Source organism: Sinocyclocheilus anshuiensis, unplaced genomic scaffold (genome assembly GCF_001515605.1).
Source record: "Sinocyclocheilus anshuiensis isolate Anshui unplaced genomic scaffold, SAMN03320099.WGS_v1.1 scaffold68, whole genome shotgun sequence".
Lineage (NCBI taxonomy): Eukaryota > Metazoa > Chordata > Actinopteri > Cypriniformes > Cyprinidae > Sinocyclocheilus > Sinocyclocheilus anshuiensis.
Window position 1 is genome coordinate 1,736,520 of NW_015555741.1, and position 12,345 is coordinate 1,748,864.

The 12,345-nt window shown below is 36.6% G+C and overlaps 2 protein-coding genes across 14 annotated transcripts in view; both read left to right on the top strand.

The window, feature by feature from the left end:
• The window catches only part of LOC107673229 (mucin-2-like), a 25,051-nt gene extending 16,335 nt beyond the window's left edge, over positions 1-8,716 (top strand). For 11 of the 13 annotated variants that reach the window (XM_016466728.1, XM_016466735.1, XM_016466730.1 and 8 more), the window contains 20 exons: positions 3-1,360; positions 1,473-1,630; positions 1,727-1,901; positions 1,999-2,234; positions 2,440-2,623; positions 2,779-2,956; positions 3,335-3,519; positions 3,608-3,677; positions 3,789-3,913; positions 4,006-4,037; positions 4,974-5,121; positions 5,780-5,869; positions 6,125-6,165; positions 6,352-6,471; positions 6,688-6,786; positions 6,895-7,014; positions 7,165-7,204; positions 7,415-7,532; positions 7,925-8,093; positions 8,425-8,716. In XM_016466728.1, the coding sequence (XP_016322214.1) occupies positions 3-1,360; positions 1,473-1,630; positions 1,727-1,901; positions 1,999-2,234; positions 2,440-2,623; positions 2,779-2,956; positions 3,335-3,519; positions 3,608-3,677; positions 3,789-3,913; positions 4,006-4,037; positions 4,974-5,121; positions 5,780-5,869; positions 6,125-6,165; positions 6,352-6,471; positions 6,688-6,786; positions 6,895-7,014; positions 7,165-7,204; positions 7,415-7,532; positions 7,925-8,090 (3,643 nt within the window). In that variant the 3' untranslated portion in view covers positions 8,091-8,093; positions 8,425-8,716. The remainder of the gene's footprint in view (positions 1-2; positions 1,361-1,472; positions 1,631-1,726; positions 1,902-1,998; positions 2,235-2,439; positions 2,624-2,778; positions 2,957-3,334; positions 3,520-3,607; positions 3,678-3,788; positions 3,914-4,005; positions 4,038-4,973; positions 5,122-5,779; positions 5,870-6,124; positions 6,166-6,351; positions 6,472-6,687; positions 6,787-6,894; positions 7,015-7,164; positions 7,205-7,414; positions 7,533-7,924; positions 8,094-8,424) is intronic. The other 2 variants (XM_016466729.1, XM_016466731.1) reach the window with 2 other exon arrangements.
• Positions 8,717-10,625: 1,909 nt separating this feature from the next.
• The window catches only part of LOC107673243 (Fanconi anemia group I protein-like), a 14,159-nt gene continuing 12,439 nt past the window's right edge, over positions 10,626-12,345 (top strand). The window contains exons 1-5 of the mRNA XM_016466762.1: positions 10,626-10,764; positions 11,419-11,534; positions 11,675-11,747; positions 11,860-11,990; positions 12,240-12,343. Coding sequence (XP_016322248.1) covers positions 11,433-11,534; positions 11,675-11,747; positions 11,860-11,990; positions 12,240-12,343 — 410 coding nt within the window. The 5' untranslated portion in view covers positions 10,626-10,764; positions 11,419-11,432. The remainder of the gene's footprint in view (positions 10,765-11,418; positions 11,535-11,674; positions 11,748-11,859; positions 11,991-12,239; positions 12,344-12,345) is intronic.

Genomic DNA, 12,345 nt, shown 5'->3' on the forward strand with positions numbered 1-12,345 from the left:
ACATCACCAGAAATTTCTACTACTGCTGTTACTGCTCCTACTCCATCTACAGAAACACCACCTCCCACAAGAACCGAAACACCACCCATATCTACTACAATTGCTGGTACACCAACACCAACATCACCAGAAATTTATACCACTGCTGTTACTGCTGAAACAACACAGACAGAAACGCCACCTCCAACACGAACAGAAACGCCATCAACAGCAACAACAATTGCTGGTCCAACGACACCTACATCAGCAGGAGTTTCTACTACTGCTGTTACTGCTCCTACTCCATCTACAGAAACACCACCTCCCACAAGAACCGAAACACCACCCATATCTACTACAATTGCTGGTACACCAACACCAACATCACCAGAAATTTCTACTACTGCTGTTACTGCTGAAACACCAATCACAGAAACACCACCTCCAACACGAACAGAAACGCCATCAACAGCAACAACAACTGCTCGTCCAACGACACCTACATCACCAGGAATTTCTACTACTGCTGTTACTGCTCCTACTCCATCTACAGAAACACCTCCTCCCACAGGAACAGAAACATCATCCACAGCTACTACAACTGCTGGTACAGCAACACCAACATCACCAGAAATTTCTACTACTGCTGTTACTGCTCCTACTCCATCTACAGAAACACCTCCTCCCACAGGAACAGAAACATCATCCACAGCTACTACAACTGCTGGTACAGCAACACCAACATCACCAGAAATTTCTACTACTGCTGTTACTGCTCCTACTCCATCTACAGAAACACCTCCTCCCACAGGAACAGAAACATCATCCACAGCTACTACAACTGCTGGTACAGCAACACCAACATCAACAGAAATTTCTACTACTGCTGTTACTGCTGAAACACCAATCAGAGAAACACCACCTCCAACACGAACAGAAACGCCATCAACAGCAACAACAACTGCTGGTCCAACGACACCTACATCACCAGGAGTTTCTACTACTGCTGTTACTGCTCCAACACCATCTACAGAAACACCACCTCCCACAGGAACCGAAACACCATCCACAGCTACTACAACTGCTGGTACACAGACACCGACATCACCAGAAGTTTCTACTACTGCTCTTACTGCTGCACCATCATCTACAGAAACACTACCTACGACAGGAACAGAAACTTCTCTGACACCATCAACAATTACTACAACCATTGTTAAATCAACAGTTTTGACAGTAACATCTACAGTGACAGAAATGCCATCGACTAAGTTCACTGTATATACAGAATCACCACCTAAAAGAACACATGCTGCATCACCTCAAATTGTCATCACAACGATCTGTCACTGTACATTTGCAAATCAAACTTTCCCACCTGGTAAGTACTACATGCAATTTTTAACTTTCTCCTATAGTTTTTTGATTTCAGAATTTGATAAAAGCATGAACAATTGACATTAATTATGCATATTCTATTATTCTAACTATAGAGTCAATCATTTACAACAAAACTGATAAAGCAGGCTGGTGCTACTTCGCTTACTGCAACTCCAATTGTGTTAGTGAAATAACACAGAAACCATGTCCTCAGACTACCACAGTTCCAATTTCAACCGTTCCAAATGACTGTACCGATGTCAACAGAAAGGTTAAAAAAGGCACTTGTCATGTACAATTTATATTTTCCAAAATAATGTTATTCTAAGTGACAATTGAACTGCAATATTATTTGAATCTTTAACAGAATGGAGAGACATGGAATGAGGGATGTACCACTAAAAACTGCATAAATGGGAATGTTACTACAAGCCCTGTACAGTGTGATCCAGCTGATTCTGTCATACCTACATGTGTCAACGGACTTAAGCCTGAGAAGGTTTATTATAACAATGGCTGCTGCACTAAGTACGAGTGTCTATGTGAGTTTAAACTTTAAACCATGCGGCAGGAAATTGATAAGTAACACTGTCCTTGTATTCTAATTTACCTTGGCTTAACTTGTTTTCTGAAAAACAGGTCGATGCAGTGGCTGGGGTGACCCTCATTACAATACGTTTGATGGAAAATATTATGTTTTCCAAGGAAATTGCGACTATGTGTTGGTCCGAGAAATCATTCCAAGATACAATATCAGTGTCCATGTTAAAAACTATTATTGCGATGTTACAAATAATTTTGCTTGTCCAGAGTATGTGACTGTGAAGTACAAATCCTATGAAATCAAGCTAGCAAGTAACAGTAAAGAGATACAGGTAAGTCAGGACTATTTCAGACAAATTTGATCACAAACATTAACATATTCTTGACACACTGTAAAATCCAGAACATGACAATTTAATACATTTTCAATGCTAATATCACTTAACACTGCTAGCTTAGCATACAGTATATACACTAAAACACTGCAAAAAAGTAATCTAAGGTTCATTACAACTCAAAAACCCTTGTTGCCTACAGGTTTACGTCAATGATGCTGTTAAGGTCCCAACTTTCTTGAATGAAGATTTCAGCATCACTACCTCGGGCATGGCAGTGATTTTGAACATTAATGAAATCAAAGCTGAGATTTTAGTCAGTCATCAAGGCTTTGAGATCAATCTCCCGTTCACCTACTTCCATGGTAATACAGAGGGACAGTGTGGTGAGTACAGTGTGGTGCCCTTGCTGCAATGACTATAACAATGATAAAGAGAATTTCTTCTGTGAGACAATGCAACAACTTTCACAGATTTACAACTTTATTGGCATGTCTAGTCTTTGTCAATAAAAATTTTGAAATTCTGTCAATATTTTTAGGTGTTTGTGACAATGATGCCACAAATGACTGCAGACGTCCCGATGGAACAACTGACCAGTCATGTGAGCAAATGGCAGCATTGTGGGCGGACTCCCCAGAATGTGAAACCCCTCCAACACATCCAAGCGAACCTCTTCCTACCTGCACAGCACAAATCTGTGAGGTCATCAAGAGCGAGTAAGGCTAAGCCCACAACAATCACTCAGTAAATTTTCAGAAACCCTTCAAGGTGAAATCTGGAATTTCTCCTCCACTAACAGCACCAAATAGAATTGCAAAAATATTTAAACACCCCCTCTATCTGCCACTGTTCTGCATTCAGGTAGTTGCACCCAAAACACCATTGGTTGAGCCAGTGTTACTCTGTCCAGTCCACTCGGACTGTTATAAACTGCAATTCCATTTGATACATCAAGTTGCACAAAAATTACACACTTTACCTATAACAAATTAAAAAGAGATTTCAGAGATAGTTTTTATGACAATTACCTTTTTTGTTGAACCATGATATGCTTCAGTTTACGTTTTCTCCCTAAACTTTTGCATTTTGTTCAGTTTGTTCAAGAGCTGTCACGACATCGTTCCCTATCAAAGCTACTATGAGGCATGTAAATATGATGTGTGCTACAAGAAAAATGACTCCATGGCCTGTGCCAGTGTGGAGGCCTATGCACAGCTATGCGGCCAGCAGTCTATATGTGTGGACTGGAGAGACTCAGCTGACCTCAACGGGCTATGCGGTAAGAAAACCGAATGAACCTACAGTAACACAGTGATGCATTTTTTTCTGTCTGTATCCTAAATCGCTTGATTGTCTTTGGTTAATAGCATACAAATGTGCTGATCACAAAGTCTTCAAGGCATGTGGGCCTAAAGTTGAAAGAACCTGCAGTACAAGGTAACCACTCTCTATATCAATTAATTTCCATAAGTGTAAATGTAATACTGTATTGTCCAAATTTCACTGCATTAATAACTTTAATGCCACATGTGCTTGACTTACAACCAGATACAATGAGATTTTTGTGGAAGACCAAAGCCAAACTGACCATCAAACATTCATGGAAGGTTGTTACTGTCCTGACAATACATATCTAGTTAGTTCCACAACAGATCAGTGCACACCTACTTGTGGTAAGCGATATTACTTCATTTACTCTCTCTATATTTGTTATAAATAATGTGTCTTGAAGCCAAAATGTTATTTTTCCATTCCCCACATATAGATTGCATTGGCCCCGATGGATTACCAAGACAGGTATGTCTCTTTTAGCAGTAGCAGCAAAACCATTCACATGACATTTTCCAGGAATGTGAACTTAAAGGCACAATATGTAAGATTTTTTTATTAAAATATCCAAAAACCACTAGAACAGTGTTATATATTTTGCTGACTTGTGTACTTACATTATCCCAAATGTTTCGAAGAATGTTTAAATCCAGAGAAATAAGCTAGTTAATAATTTAACTAGTGACACGGACCGTGTCTATAGTGTCATTGTGTCGCCTGCCAATGACGTCATAACCCCTCGATTTCTGGTTTGTTTTGTTTTGTAGAAAACATGGAAACACCAAAGACGCTTTAATATGTTGTGCGTTTTAATAGACCGGTGATGACCGCACAGAGTAGCATTATAACAGAACTTTCAAAGGTATCTAGTATGATAAAACAGCGCTGCTTTTTTTTACCACATACGCACGACCGGAAGGAGCGGAAGCGGCATAATAAAAGCTCCGCTGCTTTCGAACCGTGCGTCACGCTCGTTCAGCGGCCTCATTTCGCTTCGATGGCTTTCAGCCTCACCCTGCTTCATTCTACTACGTTAATAAATCATTACTCATCCATGAACATGATTTCTGCCCGAGTCCCGTCGGATTGCATCGGCTGTGGGAATGAAGACGACAACTCCCATGATTCCACATTCAGCCACGGCGTCATCAAACTACGCCTTTGTCTATTTGTTTATTTTGAATACGCGCCCTCTAGCGGCGAAAATTACATATTGTGCCTTTAACTCTAGTCCTACCACTACCCCCTTACACATGTTTAAAAAAGCAGAGCTTAACCATTACACTACTGCAAGATAATGGCTGTATACAGATAATTTACTCATTCGGTCAAAGTAAAAACTGCATTTGAACACATTCTACCCCATCTTATACCCATATCTTTACCTTACTTCCTCTGCTATAGCCAGGAGATACATGGATCGTGAACTGTACAACATACAAATGCTCCACTGAGAGCTTTGGTGTTGTTCAAGAGCCTATGAATTGTCCAACCATAGAGCCCTGTGGCCACGAATACAAAAGCATCATTGAAAACTGCTGTCCAACCTGTGGTGAGTAATCAAGTACAATGACAATCAGAGAGCTAAACAGACTAAATGAAATAAACATGATAACAAAACTGACCTCATTTACTGTCCTAGTACAAATTTCTGATCTAACTGTGCATGATTTATCAATTAAAGGTTCATAATCATCCTTCAGATTACAAATACAACCTCCGACTCAACTTTCCTGAAATATCCTTTAGGCCACAAATACAGGGAAAAATTCTGATCAATAGCTTATTATTTTCTAAAATCTTAATAGTAAATGAATGCAGGGTAATGTTAATATAAAGGAATAGATTTGAAAATCATACTGTGAACTTCATATTCAATCTCCATGTCCAGTTAAAAATGTTTCCTTGAAAGTGGGTGCCAGTGTCAGAAGCAGTGTAGTTCTCCAAAGTCCTCTTCCAAAATTCTAGGCTTCATTTCATTATAGAATTTTATCATCCAATTTTGGATGGGGGAAAAAATCTAGTTGAATATCTGTAGGAAACTTCCCCAAAGTAGACATTCAGACTGTGTGAAATAAATATTTCAAAGCACATTTTATCTGAATGTGTAACCACATCGAATTAGAACCAGCTGTAAACTTGTAAAATGCAATAAAACATTTCAGAATAATTTACATAATGCTTACATAATGCCTCCTCTGCCCATTCAGTGTGTGATACCAGCCAGTGTTCTATGAAATGTGATGTGGGATATGAGTTCGCAGCAGAGATACCTGAGGACAGTTGCTGTCCACCATGTGGTAAGTCTCAAATTTCATACCCAGACAACTACTATTAAACTTCAAAGTACAGTATTGTTCACATTTAATTTTTTTCTTCTAAAGAAAGTACAAGTATTGTACAAAAAAATGTAATGAAAATTTTGTAAAGCTTTTGCAACATTTGGAGTTTACCTGAATAAAATGTGATATACTACTACAACAGCTGCTAATTAATTACATTAAAGCTCTTTAACTTTCTAAACAATTTCTGACTGTATTTTTTTTTCTATTCAGTGCCCAAAGATGTATGTGTGCACAATAACACTGAGTACCAGGTGAGCTGCTGGGTTCATATGTTCATGCTAACTGTAACATTAACAAACAGGAAATGTCATAAATATCATATTTATATCACATTACATTATATGCTTTTCACTGTTAAAAAAGGAATCCAGAAGAATGTGTAATCTTTATCTAAATCCATAAACTTTTCTATAATGATGGGTTCACTTTCTTTTTAGCCTGGAGTTAAAATCCCTACGGAGCCTTGTTTGGAATGTTACTGCCAAATGGATAAAGACCCACAGACCCAACTACATTCTGTGGCATGTGTAAATAAAGTCTGTTCACCTTGTGCTGAGGTAATAATTACAATTTATGCTTATTATTATCATATTAAACATTAGGATAGATTTATATTATAAATTCTGAACTTGCCTGAACTTCTAGTAAAGCCCTTTGGGACTGAGGATGAAGTTTTGAGTTCTGGTAGTTACAGTCTGTACATCAAGTGTCTCAAAAGATCAAGTTCAAATTGATGAATTTACTACAATCTAGTACTCGTTTGATTTTCCAAGGGCTTTGAGCGTGTAGAACAAGAAGGAGAGTGCTGTGGAACATGCAAGCAAATCAGCTGCATTTATACTGCACCAGACAACACCACACATACTCTCCAGGTATATATTAAAACATTCACAAACTTTTCTATGAGCATCTATTTCACCAGTCAACGAACCTTCTCTGTTCTTCAGTCCTCAAATAGCATGTTTCCCTTTTTCTTTTAGGTTGGAGAAGTGAAACATTACAATTGTGAGAATATTACCTGCAGTGAAATTAATGGCTTGTTTGTGACAGAGAAGATCACACCAAAATGCCCTGACTTCAATCCAGATGATTGTGAGCCTGTAAGTCAAATATATATATATATATACATATATGGTATACTTTATTCTCAAACATTACATCACCAATAATTTATTTGCTTCAACAACTTGACTGTTGTATGGTTTGGTTACTTTCTACTAATGTTGAAATGTGTGACTGTTTACATATAGGGAACTGAGAGATATGATGCAGATGGATGTTGCAAGATCTGTAAGAAACTCTTTAATTATTGTCCATTCATTCGCTCAAAATGATTGACCAATAATGTTTGACAAATTAATTATTTTGTCATCACATCCCTCAACTGTACTAAAGATTAAGGAAGAATCATCTCAAGCATATGTAATACATAAAACAATGCATCATATGTACAATTCTCGAGATGGAGTCACAAGTTTACTTTTCTCTCAAATATCTTAGGTGAGCCCAAGACTTGCGTTGTTTTGAAGAACACAACCCATGTGGATGTAAATGACTGCAAGTCCATCCACCCCATAGAAGTGACATCCTGCAGTGGTCACTGTGGCACCCAATCAATGTAAAAGCACTTGCACATACAATTGATAATGAAAATTTTGTACAGCCTTGATTATTTAATAATTTCACATGACTAACAACAATCACATTTGAACTGATTGCTACAGCAAAACTTCCATGTGAATAGCTGGTATGGTTACAGTCAATTTCATTTCTTTTTAATATTTTACTCTTATTCATCAGAATGCATTATTTAACATTCAAAATTCTAAAATTCTAAAATCATCACAGCAGAATAATCTGAGATTTTTCATTAACTTTACCATATCGGATAACTCATAATTACAAAATCAGCTAAAAGAAATGAGCATTTCCTCCACAGCCACACCTCCATTCTAATAATACAGTGCTATTTTGCTTTACAAAAAAGCTAACAAGACTGTTCATCTTCAGGTATTCAATGGAAAAGAACAGCATGATGCACATCTGTTCTTGTTGCCAAGAGGAGAAAGTCAGTCGTCGACAGGTGACGCTGAAGTGTGCCAATGACAGCGAGGTTGTTCATGACTATATTCACATTGAGAGCTGCACATGCACTCCTAGAAAGTGTGTAGACTAAAAGGCCAATAATCTGAGATTTTTCATTAACTTTATCATATCGGATAACTCATAATTACAAAATCAGCTAAAAGAAATTAGCATTTCCTCCACAGCCACACCTCCGTTCTAATAATACAGTGCTATTTTGCTTTACAAAAAAGCTAACAAGACTTTTCATCTTCAGGTATTCAATGGAAAAGAACAGCATGATGCACATCTGTTCTTGTTGCCAAGAGGAGAAAGTCAGCCGTCGACAGGTGACGCTGAAGTGTGCCAATGACAGCGAGGTTGTTCATGACTATATTCACATTGAGAGCTGCACATGCACTCCTAGAAAGTGTGTAGACTAAAAGGCCTGAAGACTTGATAAAAGATGCTGATCTTAAAGCTATTCCTTTGATTATTGCTGATGTGAGCTAAATTACTTAAGACAAGGGATATTTGAAATAAGGAACACGGCAAGGAATTTATGCTTTTATTCTAGGGCTAGGGTTTTCACTTTAAATATGATCTTACATGTTTAAATTATCTGTAACAAAACTATTTCAATTGTCTTTTCTTTGGTATAATGAAAGTTCTGTATAATTTTGATGAAATAAGTGAATGTTCAACACAATAAAGAAGTTAACCAGCAGCAAAAAAAAAGTTCATTGCATTCCTTTTTTTTTTTTTTCAAAAACATTTGACAATTAAGTTGTAGTCTCATACTCAACTGTGCTTATAAATGGCTTTTGTGTCCACCAGACAAAGAAAAAATTAAGAAAAATTTTTTTTAAAGCAAAGCAACTGTAGACATCTACTGTAAATGTGCATTTCCAGATACTTTATGGGAGTCAAGATACTATGCATATCCCAAGACCATGTGTCCAAATTTTAACCACCAAGTTTACTGGGAAGGCTTTGAAAGTCCTAGCCAAAAAGAGTAAACCTTATGTACTTGTATATAATATTATATTATAGGCCTATACCATACAATACAAAATCATGCAATATATGCTTTGTCAATGCTTGAGTAATTTAATCACATTAAATAAATATTGCAACAATACAATATTATAATATTGCCACATATAATCACATAACTGCTCTCATAACTGACAATCAACGACAAATAATCATATTTCCAATTCCTAACTCAGCAGCACATGTCAGTATACAGTAGGAACTTATAGCTACATCAAACAGTGTCAGATACAGACTATGATAAATAAAATAATTTGTAAATGAATGGAGAGCTCCAGTCCATCTAATATCAACTCACCTATATGTCAAGAAAATCCATCATCCACTCCTTAGTAAAATATAAACAGTAAATTATAGAAATCGCCCAAATGTTTGTACTCATTCAATATTTTGACTTCACCTGTTGCCACTAAGAAAGCAGAGAAAACAGTCCCATTTGACTGTTAAAAGGGTAGTTCTGCCTACTTCTATTTCTTCTAATTTTTTTTTATTTCAAATCCGCCGCAGTATTACATGATTTTACCAAATAGATTCATTCTTGAGAAGTGGGACAAAACAGGGTGCAAAATTGAAAAAATAAAACCTTGTACTCAGACAAATGAAACTACATTTATGTATCTTATATGTAACGTTACTAAGCTACTGAGCTATGCTTTGATACAACCTCCCAACTTTTCTCTTTTTTAACAAAATGTGCTTTTTTACCTTGGACTGTGTAATATAATTTCAACTTTATCTTTAACAGCATTCAAGATGTTTTTAACATTTCAAAACACATTCTCGTATTAGCAGACAGATTACACTTTCACATGTGACCAATAATTCCACAACAAATATAAAATATCATAATGAAATATTATCAAAATATTCAACTGACGGAGGTGACAGAACTGACGGAGTTGACACATCTGACGGACGGTGTTGACAAAAAGTGGGGACGCAACTTTAAAATCTTATGAAACATGCATGTGTCATTAAAAAAACAAACTTGCTTTGATAGGAGATATTATTAAGTGTTGCTTTTGATAAAACAAGCTCTTTTTCATCATTAAAAAAACAATTTTATCCATTTTTTTTGCATATGAATGATTGAACCCTTCTCTGTGGACACACTGTTTTAGATGTAGTGAGAGAACATTAAGAAACACAGATTTGGTATAATAATGAGAAAATTAATTTGAAGGTGATAATTGTGTTAAATACATTCTATTATTAATCCCTCATGACATTTAAAATTGAAAATATTTTTATTTTTTAAAGCTAATAGCAGTTACCATTGCTGGACCTGTTTTGTCCCACGTCTCAAGATCGACTGTAATCACAGACGATTGTGATTGGTGCTCCTTAGCAAGCGCTGAGAAAAGTTACAGGTACCACATACAAATGCAACCTAGGAACAGGCATGGCTAGGAATTTTAACATAATTATTAATCTTAATAATGAAATAATAGAATAATAGGAGTAATAAACAAACAGTGAATAGTTACAAATAAATAAAATAAAAAAGACTGGACCGCTAACCCCGCCCACACTGGCCAATCAAATGTACAGACGCGACATGACGCAATAGGAAGCGTTTCATGGACACACACACACTGGCGGGAGTTTCGGTTGTTATTAAACAAGCTAGCTAACGCGGGTTACCGACTACAAAAGGCAAGAGATTTCAAGCAACAGTTCTTCTGAAAAGGAACATTTATAAACAAACCTACATAAAATTCACTAAACAGGCAAGTGTTTGGTATTGTAAAGGCAGACTACACATTTAACGCTTTCATATTTCAATATGTCTTATGCGAATCTGATAGTTGTTGCTACAGTTGTTCTGGTTTGTTTGTTTCAGTATGTATAAATATGAACAGAATATCAGTAGATCTTAGTATTTTAACAAATTAGTCTGTTACATATTTTAATGTTTCACATTTAGTAATTACGTAAATAATGAACATGTATGCATATATAATTAGTGCATGTGTTGCTTCATAAGTGACTGTTCTTTGAGTCAGTTTTCACATTATAAATGGTTATTTAATAATATTTGTATATTGGTTATAACATCCCTGAGCTGTCAAATATAGTAAGCAGACAGTAATTATGAATGAAATTTCTGTCACCCCCAACTTAATCACCCTCATATTGTTCTATACCTATAGGCTAATATTTTGTAGTGGAACACAAAAATAGAAATTTCTGAATAATGTTTGGAGAAATACAGTGGTATTTACAGTTAACTGCAGAAATACAGTGACAAATATTGTGACCATTACTGTCAAGCTCCAAAAAAGAGCAAAAAGCACTATAAAACAGAAATGACAAATTCTCATTTTTGGACGTCGCGAGCTCCTTTGAAATGATGTCTTGCTAATGATGATGTATATTCACAGGTCAGTGTGCGTAGATGTCTAATATGAAGGTTACGGTGGATAAAATCCTATCATTATCGGAGAGTGATGGTGTAGATGAGCTACAAAAGCATCTTGCTTTGCTGTCTGATGATCAGGTTTGTGTTTAATGTGTGTACTGATATGTAATGAGGCTGCGGTTGATGCAAATAATCTGAAATGTCATGTACAAGGTAGCATTTTTAAATTACATGCAGATATATGCACTTTTAAATGTGCTTTTTGTGTCTTTCTAAAGCTCACAACCATGCTTACTAATAGTGCTCTGAAAGCGAAGGACACAGGCATCCTGATCAAAGCCATATTTAAAGGTAGCATGTTTTAATTCTATTTAATTTGTGTGTGTTTAATCTGTACTAACTCTGTGCTGCCTCATCAAGCAGAGCTGAACATCAAACTGTGTTTTTGTGTTTGTGATGTTAGGTTCACCGGTAAGCGTTTCGCATGGCGCTAACCGCAGACTGCTTGTGTACAAGCACTGTATTCCACTGTGTGAATCTGGAGACCTGCAGACGGAAGTGGCATCAGATATCATTGGACTTCTGATGTTAGAGGTGAGTTGCTTACCATGCCGTATAAAAATTAATAGCAATGCACTGGTTATCATCTTGGCTGGTAACCAGTAGGTTCGAATCCCACATGGGTTGATCTGGAGGACTGAACCTGTAATTAAGTGTGTTTTCTAAATGGTTTATTATTTGTAGTTAATGAATCTTTGGTTCAAGTCCAAAAACCTGATTTGGACGAGTTGAACTTGGTATTAATACTGTACCTTTGTAATATGCTTTTCTTCTGTGCCATAGACACACAGTCTACCTGGTCACGCATTAGCCACGTTAGCGTCTCTATATGTGGATGCCATCAAAGTAGGTGAGATGAATAGTGGGAGATCCCTGGAACTTTTCCCTA